This window comes from Phoca vitulina, unplaced genomic scaffold (assembly GCF_004348235.1).
Source record: "Phoca vitulina isolate PV1807 unplaced genomic scaffold, GSC_HSeal_1.0 scaffold15, whole genome shotgun sequence".
NCBI classification, from domain to species: domain Eukaryota; kingdom Metazoa; phylum Chordata; class Mammalia; order Carnivora; family Phocidae; genus Phoca; species Phoca vitulina.
In genome coordinates, this window is record NW_022589718.1 from 5,842,691 (window position 1) to 5,855,787 (window position 13,097).

General features: G+C 43.3%; 1 protein-coding gene across 4 annotated transcripts in view; it reads right to left on the reverse strand.

Annotated features, from left to right (window-relative positions):
- Window positions 1-13,097, reverse strand: part of TACC1 (transforming acidic coiled-coil containing protein 1) — a 116,757-nt gene that overhangs the window by 76,758 nt on the left and 26,902 nt on the right. For 3 of the 4 annotated variants that reach the window (XM_032413375.1, XM_032413377.1, XM_032413376.1), the window contains exon 1: window positions 11,284-11,413. The exons of the other annotated variant lie outside the window; for it this stretch is intronic. In XM_032413375.1, coding sequence (XP_032269266.1) covers window positions 11,284-11,360 — 77 coding nt within the window. In that variant the 5' untranslated portion in view covers window positions 11,361-11,413. Of the gene's footprint in view, window positions 1-11,283; window positions 11,414-13,097 lie in introns of those variants that run through there. 4 annotated transcript variants of the gene reach the window in all.

Here is a 13,097-nt window from a genome sequence, read left to right on the forward strand (position 1 = left end):
TGCCTACAATTGTTATTAATAGCATTTGCAGCAAGCATACCATAAGATTAGCCAAGGCAAAACTGTACTACGTACAGGCAAAAAAAGTTATATCCACAGTATCCTCAACAGTGAGAATTCTGAAAATGAAGAAATGTCAGCATGAGGCAGGCACTTTCTTACTCTCCAGAGTTACCAAGTCTCTACAGGTAGAAGAGCTGGCAGATAAAGGATGAGCAGAGAATAGCGGTTAATCATTTGCCATTCCTTATATAAATCTGCAAGGACTTTATATCATATTATCATGAAATATAAAGTCTAGACTGTCCAAGGAAAGTGTAAGCATGGCAGAGCATGCAGATGACCTGACAGTATTTGAAGGCACCACTGTTTCCATACAGGAAGCTAAACCATTTAAAATGAAACCTTCAAATGACCCGCAGATTGACCTACGTCAGTGTAAAATCTATGAAAAAAGCTTAATTATGAATATTCTTTTTTCCCAAGCTCCTCCATTCCCCCTCCATTCCCGAAGTCACCTCCACTCGTCTGATTCTCCGGCAAATGTCTTGCCCCCCAAATTATAAATGAATACTCAGATTTTAAACATTTAAAAATGCTTTTCTCTGCTCATGTAAATTCCTACATAAATAATACATAATATTCACAGGGCCTGAACACAAGAAGGCAGTCAGTTGATATTCGTCGAATGGATAAGAATGGAAAGAGAAAAAACAACAAGTGTTAAACAGAAGGAAAGAGAGGTTATAATACTCAATTTTTTAAAATGCTATTACAATCTGCAGGAAGAGAGGGATTATTTAATGCAGTTTTTCCTTGATTTACAATGGGGTTATGTCCTGATAAACCCATTATAAGTTGAAAATATCAGAAGTCAGAAATGCACTTAATACACCTAACCTACTGGACATCAGGGCTTAGCCTAGCCAACCTTAAACATGCTCCGAACACTTACATTCGCCTACAGTTAGGCAAAATCACCTAACACAAAGCCTGCTTCCATAATAAAGCGCTGAACGTCTCCTGTGACTGACTGAACACTGTACTGACAGAAACAGAACGGCTGTCAGTGTGTGGGTGTCCACCCTCGAGATCGCGGGGCTGACCGAGGCCTGTGGCGACCTGCCACTCCCCACCAACCCCCGAGAGGAGCGTCCTGCCTACGGCTAGCCCGGGAAAGGACCAAAACTCAAAACTCCAAGTCTGGTTTCTACTGGATGCGTGTGGCTTTCACACCATCCTCAAGTTGAAAAACTGTAAGTCAAACCATAGTAAATCAGGGACTGTCTATACTTAAGACTAGTACTGGATGGGGGCTCCTGGGTGGCTCAGTCGTTAAGCGTCTGCCTTTGGCTCAGGTCATGATCCCAGGATCCTGGGATCGAGCCCCGCATCGGGCTCCCTGCTCTGCAGGAAGCCTGCTTCTCCCTCTCCCACTCCCCCTGCTTGTGTTCCTTCTCTCGCTGTGTCTCTCTCTGTCAAATAAATAAATAAAATATTTAAAAAAAAAAAAAAGGACTAGTACTGGAGTAACTGGCTAGCTTTTTTGGAAAAAAAAAAAAAAATCAGAGCCTTACCTTACACTACTGTTTCTAGAAATTTCAGATAGAGTAAATGGCTTATTATAAAGAAAAGGAAGTCATAAAACAACTAGAAGAAAAAAGTTATCTCATCCTGGGATAGGGAAGAACTTAACTAAGCATAAAAGCAGAGGAAGAAACCCTAGAGGAAAACATGATAGGTTTATTTATATTAAAAAGTAACAGGACTACTAAATGTAATGTGGTATTCTGGATGGGACTCTGTAACAGAAAAAGGCTATAAGTCCAGATTGCATGCATTCATTCATTCATTCATTCATTTTAAAGATTTTATTTATTTGTAAGAGAGCAAGCGCACAAGCAGGGGGAGCAGCAGTCTTCCTGGTGAGCAAGGGACTCGATCCCAGGATCCTGGGATCATGACCTAAGAGGAAGGCAGACACTTAACTGAATAAGCCACCCAAGCGTCCCCCAGGTTGCTTTTAATAAGTAGATGCCTATTTTGTTACATGCTACATTTTTATTCTTAATCAGCATGAATTACGACATTTTCACACAATAAAAATAATTTATATAAAAAGGAAAAAGGATATCAGATAAAAACTAAGTAAATCTGGATAAAGTATAGACTTCAGTTAATATATCAGTGACAGTTTCGTGAATTGTAACAAATACTATATAATATGAGATGGTGATAATAGGGAGACTGTGTGTGGCATCGACAGGAACTCTCAGTAAGTCTGAATTTTTCTGTAAATCTAAAATTGTTCTAAAATAAAAAGTTAATTTAGAAAATACCTCCCCCTTGGGGCACCTGGGTGGCTCAGCTGGTTAAGCATCAGACTCTTGGTTTTGGCTCAGGTCATGATCTCAGGGTCGTGAGACCCACAGAGTTGGGCTCTGTGCTCAGTAGGGAGTCTGCTTGAGATTCTCTCTCTCTCTCTGCCCTGCCCACCCCCATGCGCATGCTCTCTCTCTCTCTCTCAAATAAACAAATCTTTAAAAAATACCTCCCCTTCAAAAAAACAAAAAAATGGTGGACAAGGGTTATTAGATCTGTATGACACAACAGCTAGGCACATAGGTCTCCAGATTCAGACTGTCTAGGTTTAAATCTCAATTTTGTCACTCATTAGCTGTGAGACCTTGGGCAAGTTGTTTAATCTCTCTGTGCCCATTTCCTCATGTATAAAATAGGAATTTAAAATCGTACCTACTTTATAGGGCTATTTTGAGAATCATATAAGTTAATGTATGTTAAGACATTAACATTTTCCTAGCACGTAGCAAGTGCTCAATAGATGTTAGCTGACCTCATCATATAAAGAGCCCAAATAAATATGAAAAAATTAATATTTCAGTACAAATTGGCCAACAGAAATAAATTAAAAATTACAGTTGGCTAATAATATATGGAAAAAAGTTCACTCTGATAATGGACACAAAAATTAAATCAAGATTATTATTTTTTTTCTTACCAAACTGGCAAAGATTCAAAATGATAGTGCCTAGCATTGGAAAGGATGCTATACTGCTGGGGGGTGGGGGAGGAGTGTAACTGGTACTAGTTTGGGGGGGATAATTTGACAATATGTAGTAATATATATATATTACTATATACTATATACTATATACTATATAGTAATATATATATATTACTATAATATATATAACAAAACATTCAGAATGTTCACATTCTTTTATCCTGTAATTAAACTTCTAGGAAAGTATCCTAAGTTATTAACCAGAGATGTACAAAGAATTATAAGGATATTTATTAACTGTGTTATTTACATGAGCAAGAAGAGTTACCAACCTAAATGTAAAACATTTAGGAAAAAATTGAATAAACTATGGTGCATGTAGATAATGTACCATCTCAGTATAATGATACAGAGAAATGTTAAAAACATTAAGTCAAAAAATCAGAATGTACAACATAGTATAACCCCACTTTTGAAAAATATATTTCCTGGAAAAAAAGAGACAGCAATAGAATGTACCAAGATATTAACAGTCATCGCTGGGTAATGAGATTATGAATGATTTATTTTCTTTATAGTCTGGGTTTTCTAAATTTTCAAATTTTTATATACTTCATGATTATAAAAGGAATATATGCCTCTCATAGAAAATTTGGAAAATCATGGGTGGGGGGGATGGGGTAACTGGGTGATGGGCATTAAGGAGGATACCTGATATGATGAGCACTGGGTGTTATACACAACTTCGTTGAACATTATATCAAAAACTAATGAATTACTATACATTGGCTAATTGAATTTAGATTAAAAAATTATTTGGAAAATCAGAAAAATGGAAATGTTTATATATGCTACTGAATAGCTAATAAATAGAAATGAAGACAAGGTAAGGGGTTGAAAAAGGAAACTCTAGTCCCCTGGATGCGCTGCCTGGGGTAGGCAGTGAGGTGCTGAGGAGAATCATAGGAAGTTGTGGTTTACTGGACCCCCCACCATTTGGTTGAGTTACTCTGCAAGAATACTTCTCTCCAGTTTTGTCCAGGGCTGCCATGGTGTTTTGGCCAACCCCTCAGCTGAAAACTTCCATCTACGGTTCCTAAAATTAAGTCCAAACTCCCACATAGCCACAAAGACCTCATCACCCAGCCTTTATCCAGTTCTCCAGACTCACTGCTTCCCAATCCCCCCCAGTCCACTCCACAACCACCTTACCCCCAAATCCTCACCATTCCCCAGAAATGGCAAGCCCCTGACACCACAGGACATGCCTCATACAGGCTTTCCTTTCACCTGGACTGCCCCTTCCCTGACCCCCTCACCTGGCAACTCACTCCTCCTTCAAGACTCCTTCCAGACTCAGTTGCTTCTTGGGGAACAGGTGGGCTCTCTGATGCTCATCTCTCAGGACCTTTAAACTTCACAGTGATTCTACTTTTCTGCCTGCCTCTTGGGGGCTCCTGTCCATATCAAGGTGCTCTTTGGATACTTGGTGCCTAAGTGTCTGGCTCAGGGCAGGTTCTCAGCAGATATCTTGGGGTGAAAAGTCTGGTTGCTGGTGGGGAAGCAGGGAGGGCAGAGAAGGAGCATTTTGGGGACATATTGCCACTTGAAGGCAGTCTAGCATTCTCTCATGCAAGGCTGGCTGACTGTCACCAGCCAAGAAGAAAAAGCCACAGAGAGACAGAGAGAGATTAACACACACATACACACACACACACACACACAAACACACACATACACCCCACCTCAAGAAACCCCACACAGCCAAAACAGTCTTGAAAAAAAAAATCTGAAGGACTCATACTTCCTGATTTCAAACTTACTACAAAGTTACAGTAATCTAAACAGTGTGGCACTACCATAAGGATAGACATATAGGTGACTCGAACACAATAGAGAGCCCAGAAATAAAACCTCACATATATGGTCAATTGATTTTCAACAAGGGTACCCAAACCATTCAGTGCGGAAAGGATAATCTTTTCAACAAATGGTGCCAGAAAAACTGGACCCACATGCAAAAGAATGAAGGAGGCCTTACCTTACACCAGATGCAAAACTTACTCTCAAAATGGATACAAGACCTAAACTTAAGAGCTAAAACTATAAAACTCCTAGAATAAGACATAGGGCAAAATCTTCATGACATTGGGTCTTGCAATAATTTCTTGGATATGACACCAAAAGCACAGGAAACACAATAAAGAGTAGATAAATTGGACTTCATTAAACTTAAGAGCCTTTGTGCATCAAAGGATACTATCAACAGAGTGAAAAGGCAACCCACAGAATGAAAGAAAATATTTGAAACCACAAATCTGATAAGGGATTAATATCCAGGATATCTAAAGAACACCTATAACTCAACAACAAAACAAACAACCTAATCTAAAACTGGGCAAAGCACTTGAATAGACATTCCTCCAAAGGAGACATACAAATGGTGGATAAGCACATGAAAGGACCATCAACAACACTGATCACTAGGGAAGTGCAAATCAAAACAAAATGAGATGCCACTTCACACCCATTAGGCTAGATATTAGTTAAAAAAGAAGCAAAAAAAAAAAATGTGTTGGAAGGATAGGGAGAAACTGGAACCCTCATGCATTGCTGGTGGGAATGTAAAATGATGAAGTCCTGGGGAAAACCATTTGATGGTTCCTCAAAAAGTTAAACATAGAGTCACCATATGACCCAGCAATTCTGCTCCTGGGCATATACCCCAAAGAACTGAAAGTAGAGCCTCAAACAGATACTTGCACACCAACCTGCAGAGCAGAATTATTCACAATAGCCAAAAGGTGGAGGCAACCCAAGTGCCCATCAACAGACGAATGGATAAATAGAATGGGGTGGATACATACACTGGAATAATACCCAGCCATAAAAAGGAATGAATTCCGATACATGCTACAACAGGGATGAACCTTGAGGACATGATGCTGAGTTAAGTAAGCCAGACACCAAAGAACAAATATTGTATGCTTCCAGTTACAGGAGGGACCCAGAATAGGCAGATAGAGACAGAAACCAGAATAAAGGTTACTAGTGGCTAGGGGAGGGGAAGATGAGGAGTTATTGCTTAATGGGTGCAGAGTTTCTGTTTGGGATGCCAAAAAAGTCCTGGAAATGGATATTGTGATGATCATACAACATTGTGAGTGTACTTAATGACACTTCATTTTAAGTGTACACTTAAAAATGATTTAAATGGTGAATTTTATGTTATGTGTATTTCACCACAAGAAAAAAAGTAAAAACATCCCACGAGAGTCTGCCTGAGCTTCCTCAGAAGATGGGCCTCCAGGTTCTGTGGCCATTTGGATGCAACCAGTTAATCTCCTGACCTTGGGTTAACATGTATGCTGGGTGCATGAATTTGTTAACTCAAGGTCAGGAGATTAACTGGTTAACTCAGACATTAGATAATCTACTTTGGTAGCTCAGGACACCAGCAGCCATGCTCTGCCTTTTTTCCTTTTCTCTTCTTGATTTTTTAAAGATTTCTTTATTTTATTTTAGAGAGACAGAGAGAGCATGGGCACAGGAAGAGGGGCAGAGGGAGAGACTCTTCAAGCAAACTCCCAGCTGAGCTCAGAGCCCAACTTGGGGCTGGATCCCCAAGATCACGAGCTGAGCCAAAATCAAAAGTTGGACGCTTAACCAACTGAGCCACCCAGGTGCCCCTTCTTTTCTTATACTGAAACATGTACCAGCCGGGAGAAGCTGTGGGGTGGAAGTGGGGGTGAGGCACAGCTGGTCACTGAATCAAAAAGAGGGAAGAAATTATGGCACAAAACTATACCTGAACCTTCTTAAAGTTTCAATCCTTGAGAGAGCAACTACTTTACCTTCTAACGATTTTCAGAGAGGGATTTTTCTTCCCTTATTAACCTTTTTACTATCTGAACTACCCTCATGGTCTAGAAGTTGTGACAGCTAAACTCAACATATATACACAAATAAGCCCCCTGTCTTGCAATTCAAACCATTTCCTTTTGTGCTGCCTTCACCAGAGACGGAGCCATTTAAACATGGGCATTTAAAAAATTTCTATAGCAACTAGGAACTTAAGTGTTTTTAATGACAATAAAAATTGCAATGGGTTTCAGAAATATTATTCCCCAAATTTACTAATTTTGAGTCATGTTTCCCTGTGTCTAAAACCTCAAAGTCAGTGCTTCCTTTTCAGGTCAGGGACATCTGTCCCACAGCGGTTTGCCCATCAAGAGGCACTTGAGTTTAATTGTTGCTGATTTTGCAGTTCACTAGAACCTTGTAGAACCTGCATCTAATTCACATGATAAGAAAAGTACATGGCAAAACCACTCCAGACCTCAGAAACTCCTCCTGACATTGCTACTGTCCTATTCCATTATGATATATTCCAAATGCAAACAAAGATTGGTCTAGAAATTTAATAAGAATTGACAGCAGGTGCATATCTTGCATTCCAGGCAGACAAGCTCAACAAGCTATAGATGAATTAGTTACACACCATATTCCCTAAGGAATAATAGGCTCCGTTTATGTCATTCTTCAAATCTCTCCACAAATTATTTTTTGCTCTTAGAAAACCCACCCTGGACACACTGCCAAAACTAACCACCTAAGGAATCAGTGATTTCAAACATCTCACCAAACTGCCATATTCCCAAACACACGTCCATCCTCCGGATAGTGCATCTTTCTGGAAAATGTAAATTAACTGAGGAAAAAAAATTAACTCAAAGAAGTTATTGCCTTGCTTCTTCTCTAAGAGGCCTTGCTGAATTAGGACACAAGTCAACCTTCCCTTCAGAAAAGACCCTGCCTTCTTCAAAAATATATATCCCTTGGGGCGCCTGGGTGGCTCAGTCGTTAAGCGTCTGCCTTTGGCTCAGGTCATGATCCCAGCGTCCTGGGATCGAGCCCCACATTGGGCTCCCTGCTCTGAGGGAAGCTTGCTTCTCCCTCTCCTATTCCCCCTGCTTGTGTTCCCTCTCTCGCTGTGTCTCTCTCTGTCAAATAAATGAAATATTAAAAAATATATATATATATATATTCCAAAGAGCCCAGCATAGCATCTGGTTTATAGGTGCATTTACATATAAACATTATAATAACTCAGGTAGTGAGCTGTCAGCAAGTACCACGCCCTGCACTAATATACACCACTTCAAAAAGTAGTTATGACTACTGTTATTTTAGTTATTTAATTATTTATTTTTTAAAGATTTGTTTGCAAGCCCATGCATGCACACAAGCAGGGCCAGCGGTGGGGGGCGGGGGGAGGTGTTGCAGAGGGAGAGAATCTCAAGCCGACTCTGGGCTTGATCTCACAACCCTGAGATCACCACCTGAGCCAAAATCAAGAGTGGCCACTCAACCGACTGAGTCACCCAGGTACCCCACGATTATTGCCATTTTAAAGATGTAGAAATTCTGCCCAACCGAAGAATTAAGTGAGTATTTTCCGAGGCTTCCCGAACTAAGCCAGTAAGCTATCTAGCTGGAATGCCAACCCAGGTCTACCTCACTTTGCAGCTTCTGTTCCTAATCACCATATTGTACAGCCTCCCTAAAGAAATGAAGTGAAATTTCCCCTATTTCTTACCAAAGCCAGCAATTTTGTTTCCTTGGGTTTGGGGAAGGTAGACAGCTACGATTTTTAATAATAGTGAGCATTATCTTAAAATCGGACATTTCTTCACCCAGACTGTGCACAGGAACTGGGTAAAAAAAAAAAATCAGACATTTCTTTTCATGTACATCCATACCTCTTTATATTTCACAACAGAGCTCTGCTACGAGAGATTTATCTGGTTAATTTTAGTACTTAATTAAATTATTCTGAAATATAAATTGTGACCATCCTGAAACATAATTTCTCCCTCAAAAGACAAATGAACGTAGTAATGCTTTCCTTGTGAGATTTTCATGTATTTATTTTTTTAAGGAACAATAGATTTTGAAAACGCAACTAAAAAGGCTTGAGTAGGAGAACTTCCTTGAGGTCAGCGTTATCCACAACAGCCATATGTCCGGCAGGAAATCTGCAGTCGGGTGACATTAACAATGAATTCCCCACTTTCTCAGACCCTGGAGAGACTTGTGGCTTCTACATCTAAGTAAGGCAGGGCTTGGATAAAGGGCATACTTTTAGCTTTTCATATTACAGGCGCGGAATCTCATATTTCTAGTCCTTGACCTGGTGCACGCCAAGTGGTTTGTAGGGTTGACTCCGTAAGCAGAGTCTGCACACTCTGAGACCAAATAATCCTATCACTGCCTACAGGAGTTTATGTGCCCCTTAATGTATTCAATTGAGTAGGGAAGGGCGTCTCTGGGCTGTATTCCCAGGTGAAGATCAAAGATGGGCTTTTATGTTGATCATATTTAGGCCAGCTTTGCTAAATGTCTAAGGTCCGTGTAAGAACCTCATTGAGAGAGAGATCCTCTATCTACGGCTAAGCCATTGGTTAATCTAACAACTGGGAATCAAATTCCTCACCCTAACCACTGAACCTTACACGGAAAGCACTGAGTTCAGCATGCTATCAGTGAATGATTCCATATTTACTTTCAAATTACACAGTAAACCCTGCCACATGTTCACAAAGATTAAATAGTCAACTTTTACCCTTGGCTAAAACAATATATTGCTCAGAGATAAAACTGTAACTTGTCTTTCATATATACCCCATCTTATGTCATCTTCAGAACAGCCTGTGAAGTGGACATTGTTTTCACTCCCATTTTACAAATAAGGAAACAGACACAGAGAGGTTAAGGAACAGATAAAAGATCTCCAGCTGTTAAGGAGCAGAGCCTAGAATTAAACCCAGGGCTCTGTGCTTCCAAAACTCTTAACTTCATCTCAATGTTACACTGCTGCTTGTGTTTGCTTTTTAAAAGGTTAAATTGACTTTGGGAATTTCCTCTTAGTAGGTACTAAGCATTGCTAATTCAGATTCCTCCTTTATTCAGGAAGAATTTTAAAAAGTGAGATGTATTCTGCCAGCCGAGACAGAAGTTGGCTTCCTAAGATAGCCCCCAACTCTCCCGTGGGAGGTAGCTGCTGCAAGAGCTCTGGAGTCAGACAACCTGAGTCCACCACTTTCTAGCTGTGTGACCTTGGATAAGTCACTTAATCTCTCTGTCCAGTTTTCTCATCAGTAAAATGAGGGCAATGATAGAAACTACCTCGATATTCTTGGGGATTAAATAAGAGTATTTAAGTGTTTTGCACATTTTACATGCTGGATAATTCTCAGCCTTCCATATGATCAATAAGCTTCCTGAACTAAGTTTAGTGATCATAAACATCAGGAGGCATTACTAACATGCGTATCATTTGGAAATTCAGAAAGCTACTTTGCCTCAAAAAGACGACCAAAAAGCCCTCCCAGGGCCCAGGCTGCTATATGTGAAGCCTAAGTGTATCTTTCTCAAATGAAATAACTTTGTCATTGGCTGAATTAAAATACAGTATGGATCCTCAACATGACCTCACCTCCAAGATACACACACGCTCTAAAATTATTTTAAATTAAAAGCTTAACGATTGTTTGGGTTCTCAAGTAGTTACCAACGCATCCTCTCCGGCGAGAAGCATGGCCACTTCTCAAACCGTGCGGCTAACTTGCTCTAAATCACGTTCTCTAAAAATGTTCCTTCGCAGCTTGCATTTCAGTTACTTGGTGTCCCCAACTGTTGTCGTCCCAGAACAAAAGCCTAATTGCTGCTGCTACAATACAGCCCTTTTTCTGAGATCATCATGAAACCCTCGGAGCAAACAAGAGAGGGAGTTCTTATGAGCAGCAAACACTGCATCCAAATTCCTGCACTCCAAAAGCCAACACGGGCCAAATTACCGGAGACTCGAGCTCCTTTCTAATATCTACACCTCCCTGCAAATAGCTGTCTCGCGAATACTTCAGAGCCCTTTAGGACACGTGTGTTTTCCTGCTTGGACGAGTTCCGGAAAACTCGGGGTCCCCTTCTCCCACCCGCGCAGCGTGAACAGGCGCAGGGCAGCGGCCCCGCCTGGGCGCGACTCTGTCGCGGTGGGGTCGTGGCCGGGCGCCCCGGAGCCCCGCAGGGCCAGGCTCGGAGCGGGACGTCCCACCAGGCCCACCCCGGAGCCCCGGCCCCCGCGGGCGCGGGCGGGAGCCCCGGCTTCCCAGCCCCTGCGGGACAGGCGCCGTGCGCTCGCATCCCGGGCTGGCACGCAAACCCCCGAACGGCGGCCCCGGGGAGGGCTCGGGACTCACGCGCTCTCTCGGGCTGTCGGGGGCCTGTCCCCGGCCGGTTCCCGGCCCCGCGGGCTCTGAGAGTGCGAGCCTCCCATGGCTCGGAGCTCGGCGCCCCGGCTGCGCCCGCCCGTGCTCTGCGGCGCGCCGGCTCGACCCGGACCCTGGGCGGGGAGGAGGCGGCGGGGCGGGGGAGGAAGGGAGGGGCGGAGGGGCGGGCGGGTGGTGGGGAGCCCTGCCTCAGGGTCTCGGCCGCCGGGAAAGCCGGCTAAAGGGCGTTGCTCGAGAAGCCGCCAACTTCGCCGCCAATTGCAGGGCTCGGCCTGCGCCGCGGCCGGGGGGACTCCCGCCCCGGGAGATGCTGAGCGCGCGGCTCCCACCGGGGCCCCGCGATACTGCCGGGGGGCCCGGACCGCGGGCAGCGCACTCCCAGCCGCGAAGTCCCTTGGCGGCGAACGAAAACAGGTGGAGTGGGCGGGAGGCCTGGGCGCACCCCGGGGGCCCCGCGGACGGGGAGCCGTCGCCGTCTGCCCGCACGGCCCGGGGTGGTCGGCAGCGCCTGGGGAGTCCCTGCTCCAGGCTAGAAGGGGAGCGGCTCTGCAGGGAAGCACCGGTAGGGGGCGGGTGTGTGTGTGTGTGTGTGTGTGTGTGTGTGTGTCGGAATGTGTGTGTCGGTGTGTGTGTCGTGTGTGTGTGTCGGGATGTGTGTGTGTGTGTCGGGATGTGTGTGTCGGTGTGTGTGTGTCGGGGTGTGTGTGTGTGTGTGTGTGTCAGGATGTGTGTGTCAGGATGTGTGTGTCGGGGTGTGTGTGTCGGGGTGTGTGTGTGTGTGTGTGTGTCTCGGGATCCCGAGACCGCGGCTGCCTTTCCAGGCAGCCTCCCCACCGCAGCTTCTCCTGAGAGTGAGGCCAGGGCTGAGCTGTGGAGAAAAATGGATTTGTCCCGGTTCTGCCCCCGACTAGCTGGGTGACTTGGGACTAATTACTTCACCCTCGGCAAGTCTTGTTTTCTTCATCTGTAAAACGAGGGAGTATGTTCATTTTTACCTCTAATGACCCTTCTGGTTCTGACATTCAGTTTGGAATGAATTCTCTTCCAAACTCTGTCTTAGGGAAAAATGTACCCTATCCCTCCCATTGCACCTGTGATCCACCTAATGCTACGCCTAATAAATCCCTTTGCAGAATATTTCATGCCCTTTCTCACCCATTCCCATCTCCTGCATCCCTCCTCTCCAGCCATCTCTCCTCCATCCCACTGTTTGGTTTGGTTTGGTTTTAAACAAAGATTGGAATGCCCTTTTCTGCTAATACCTATTTATCCTTCCAGACCAACTCAGACCTCCCTTCTGGAACACTATCCTGTATCCCGATAGTACATATTTTTTGTTACAGCCTGTCTCTTTCATTAGAATGTAAACTCTGCAAAGACAGGGAATTGTTTTGTTTTCCCTGCTTCCCCAATACTGCCTGGTGCATAGTAGACACTAATAATTGTCGATAAATGCATGTTATCGTTTTCCTCCCCAAAGTTCCTACACCATATGTTAATTCCTCTAACATGGCACTTACCAATCTTATTTTGTAATTATTTCTTTACTTGTCTATCTTTCCACTAGAATATGAGTTCTATAATGACAAGAATACTTTCTTATCTCTATGCAAGCTTAGTGCCTGGCACAGTGCCTGTATCCTGCCTTACATACAATAAGTATTTGCTGAATGAATGAATGAATGAATGAGACTATGGCAAAGCACACAGAATGGCGCTCAACCTTAACTTCCTTCTTGACTGGAAGCTTTAGGCAATAAAGACGTATGTGCCTACATTTTAAC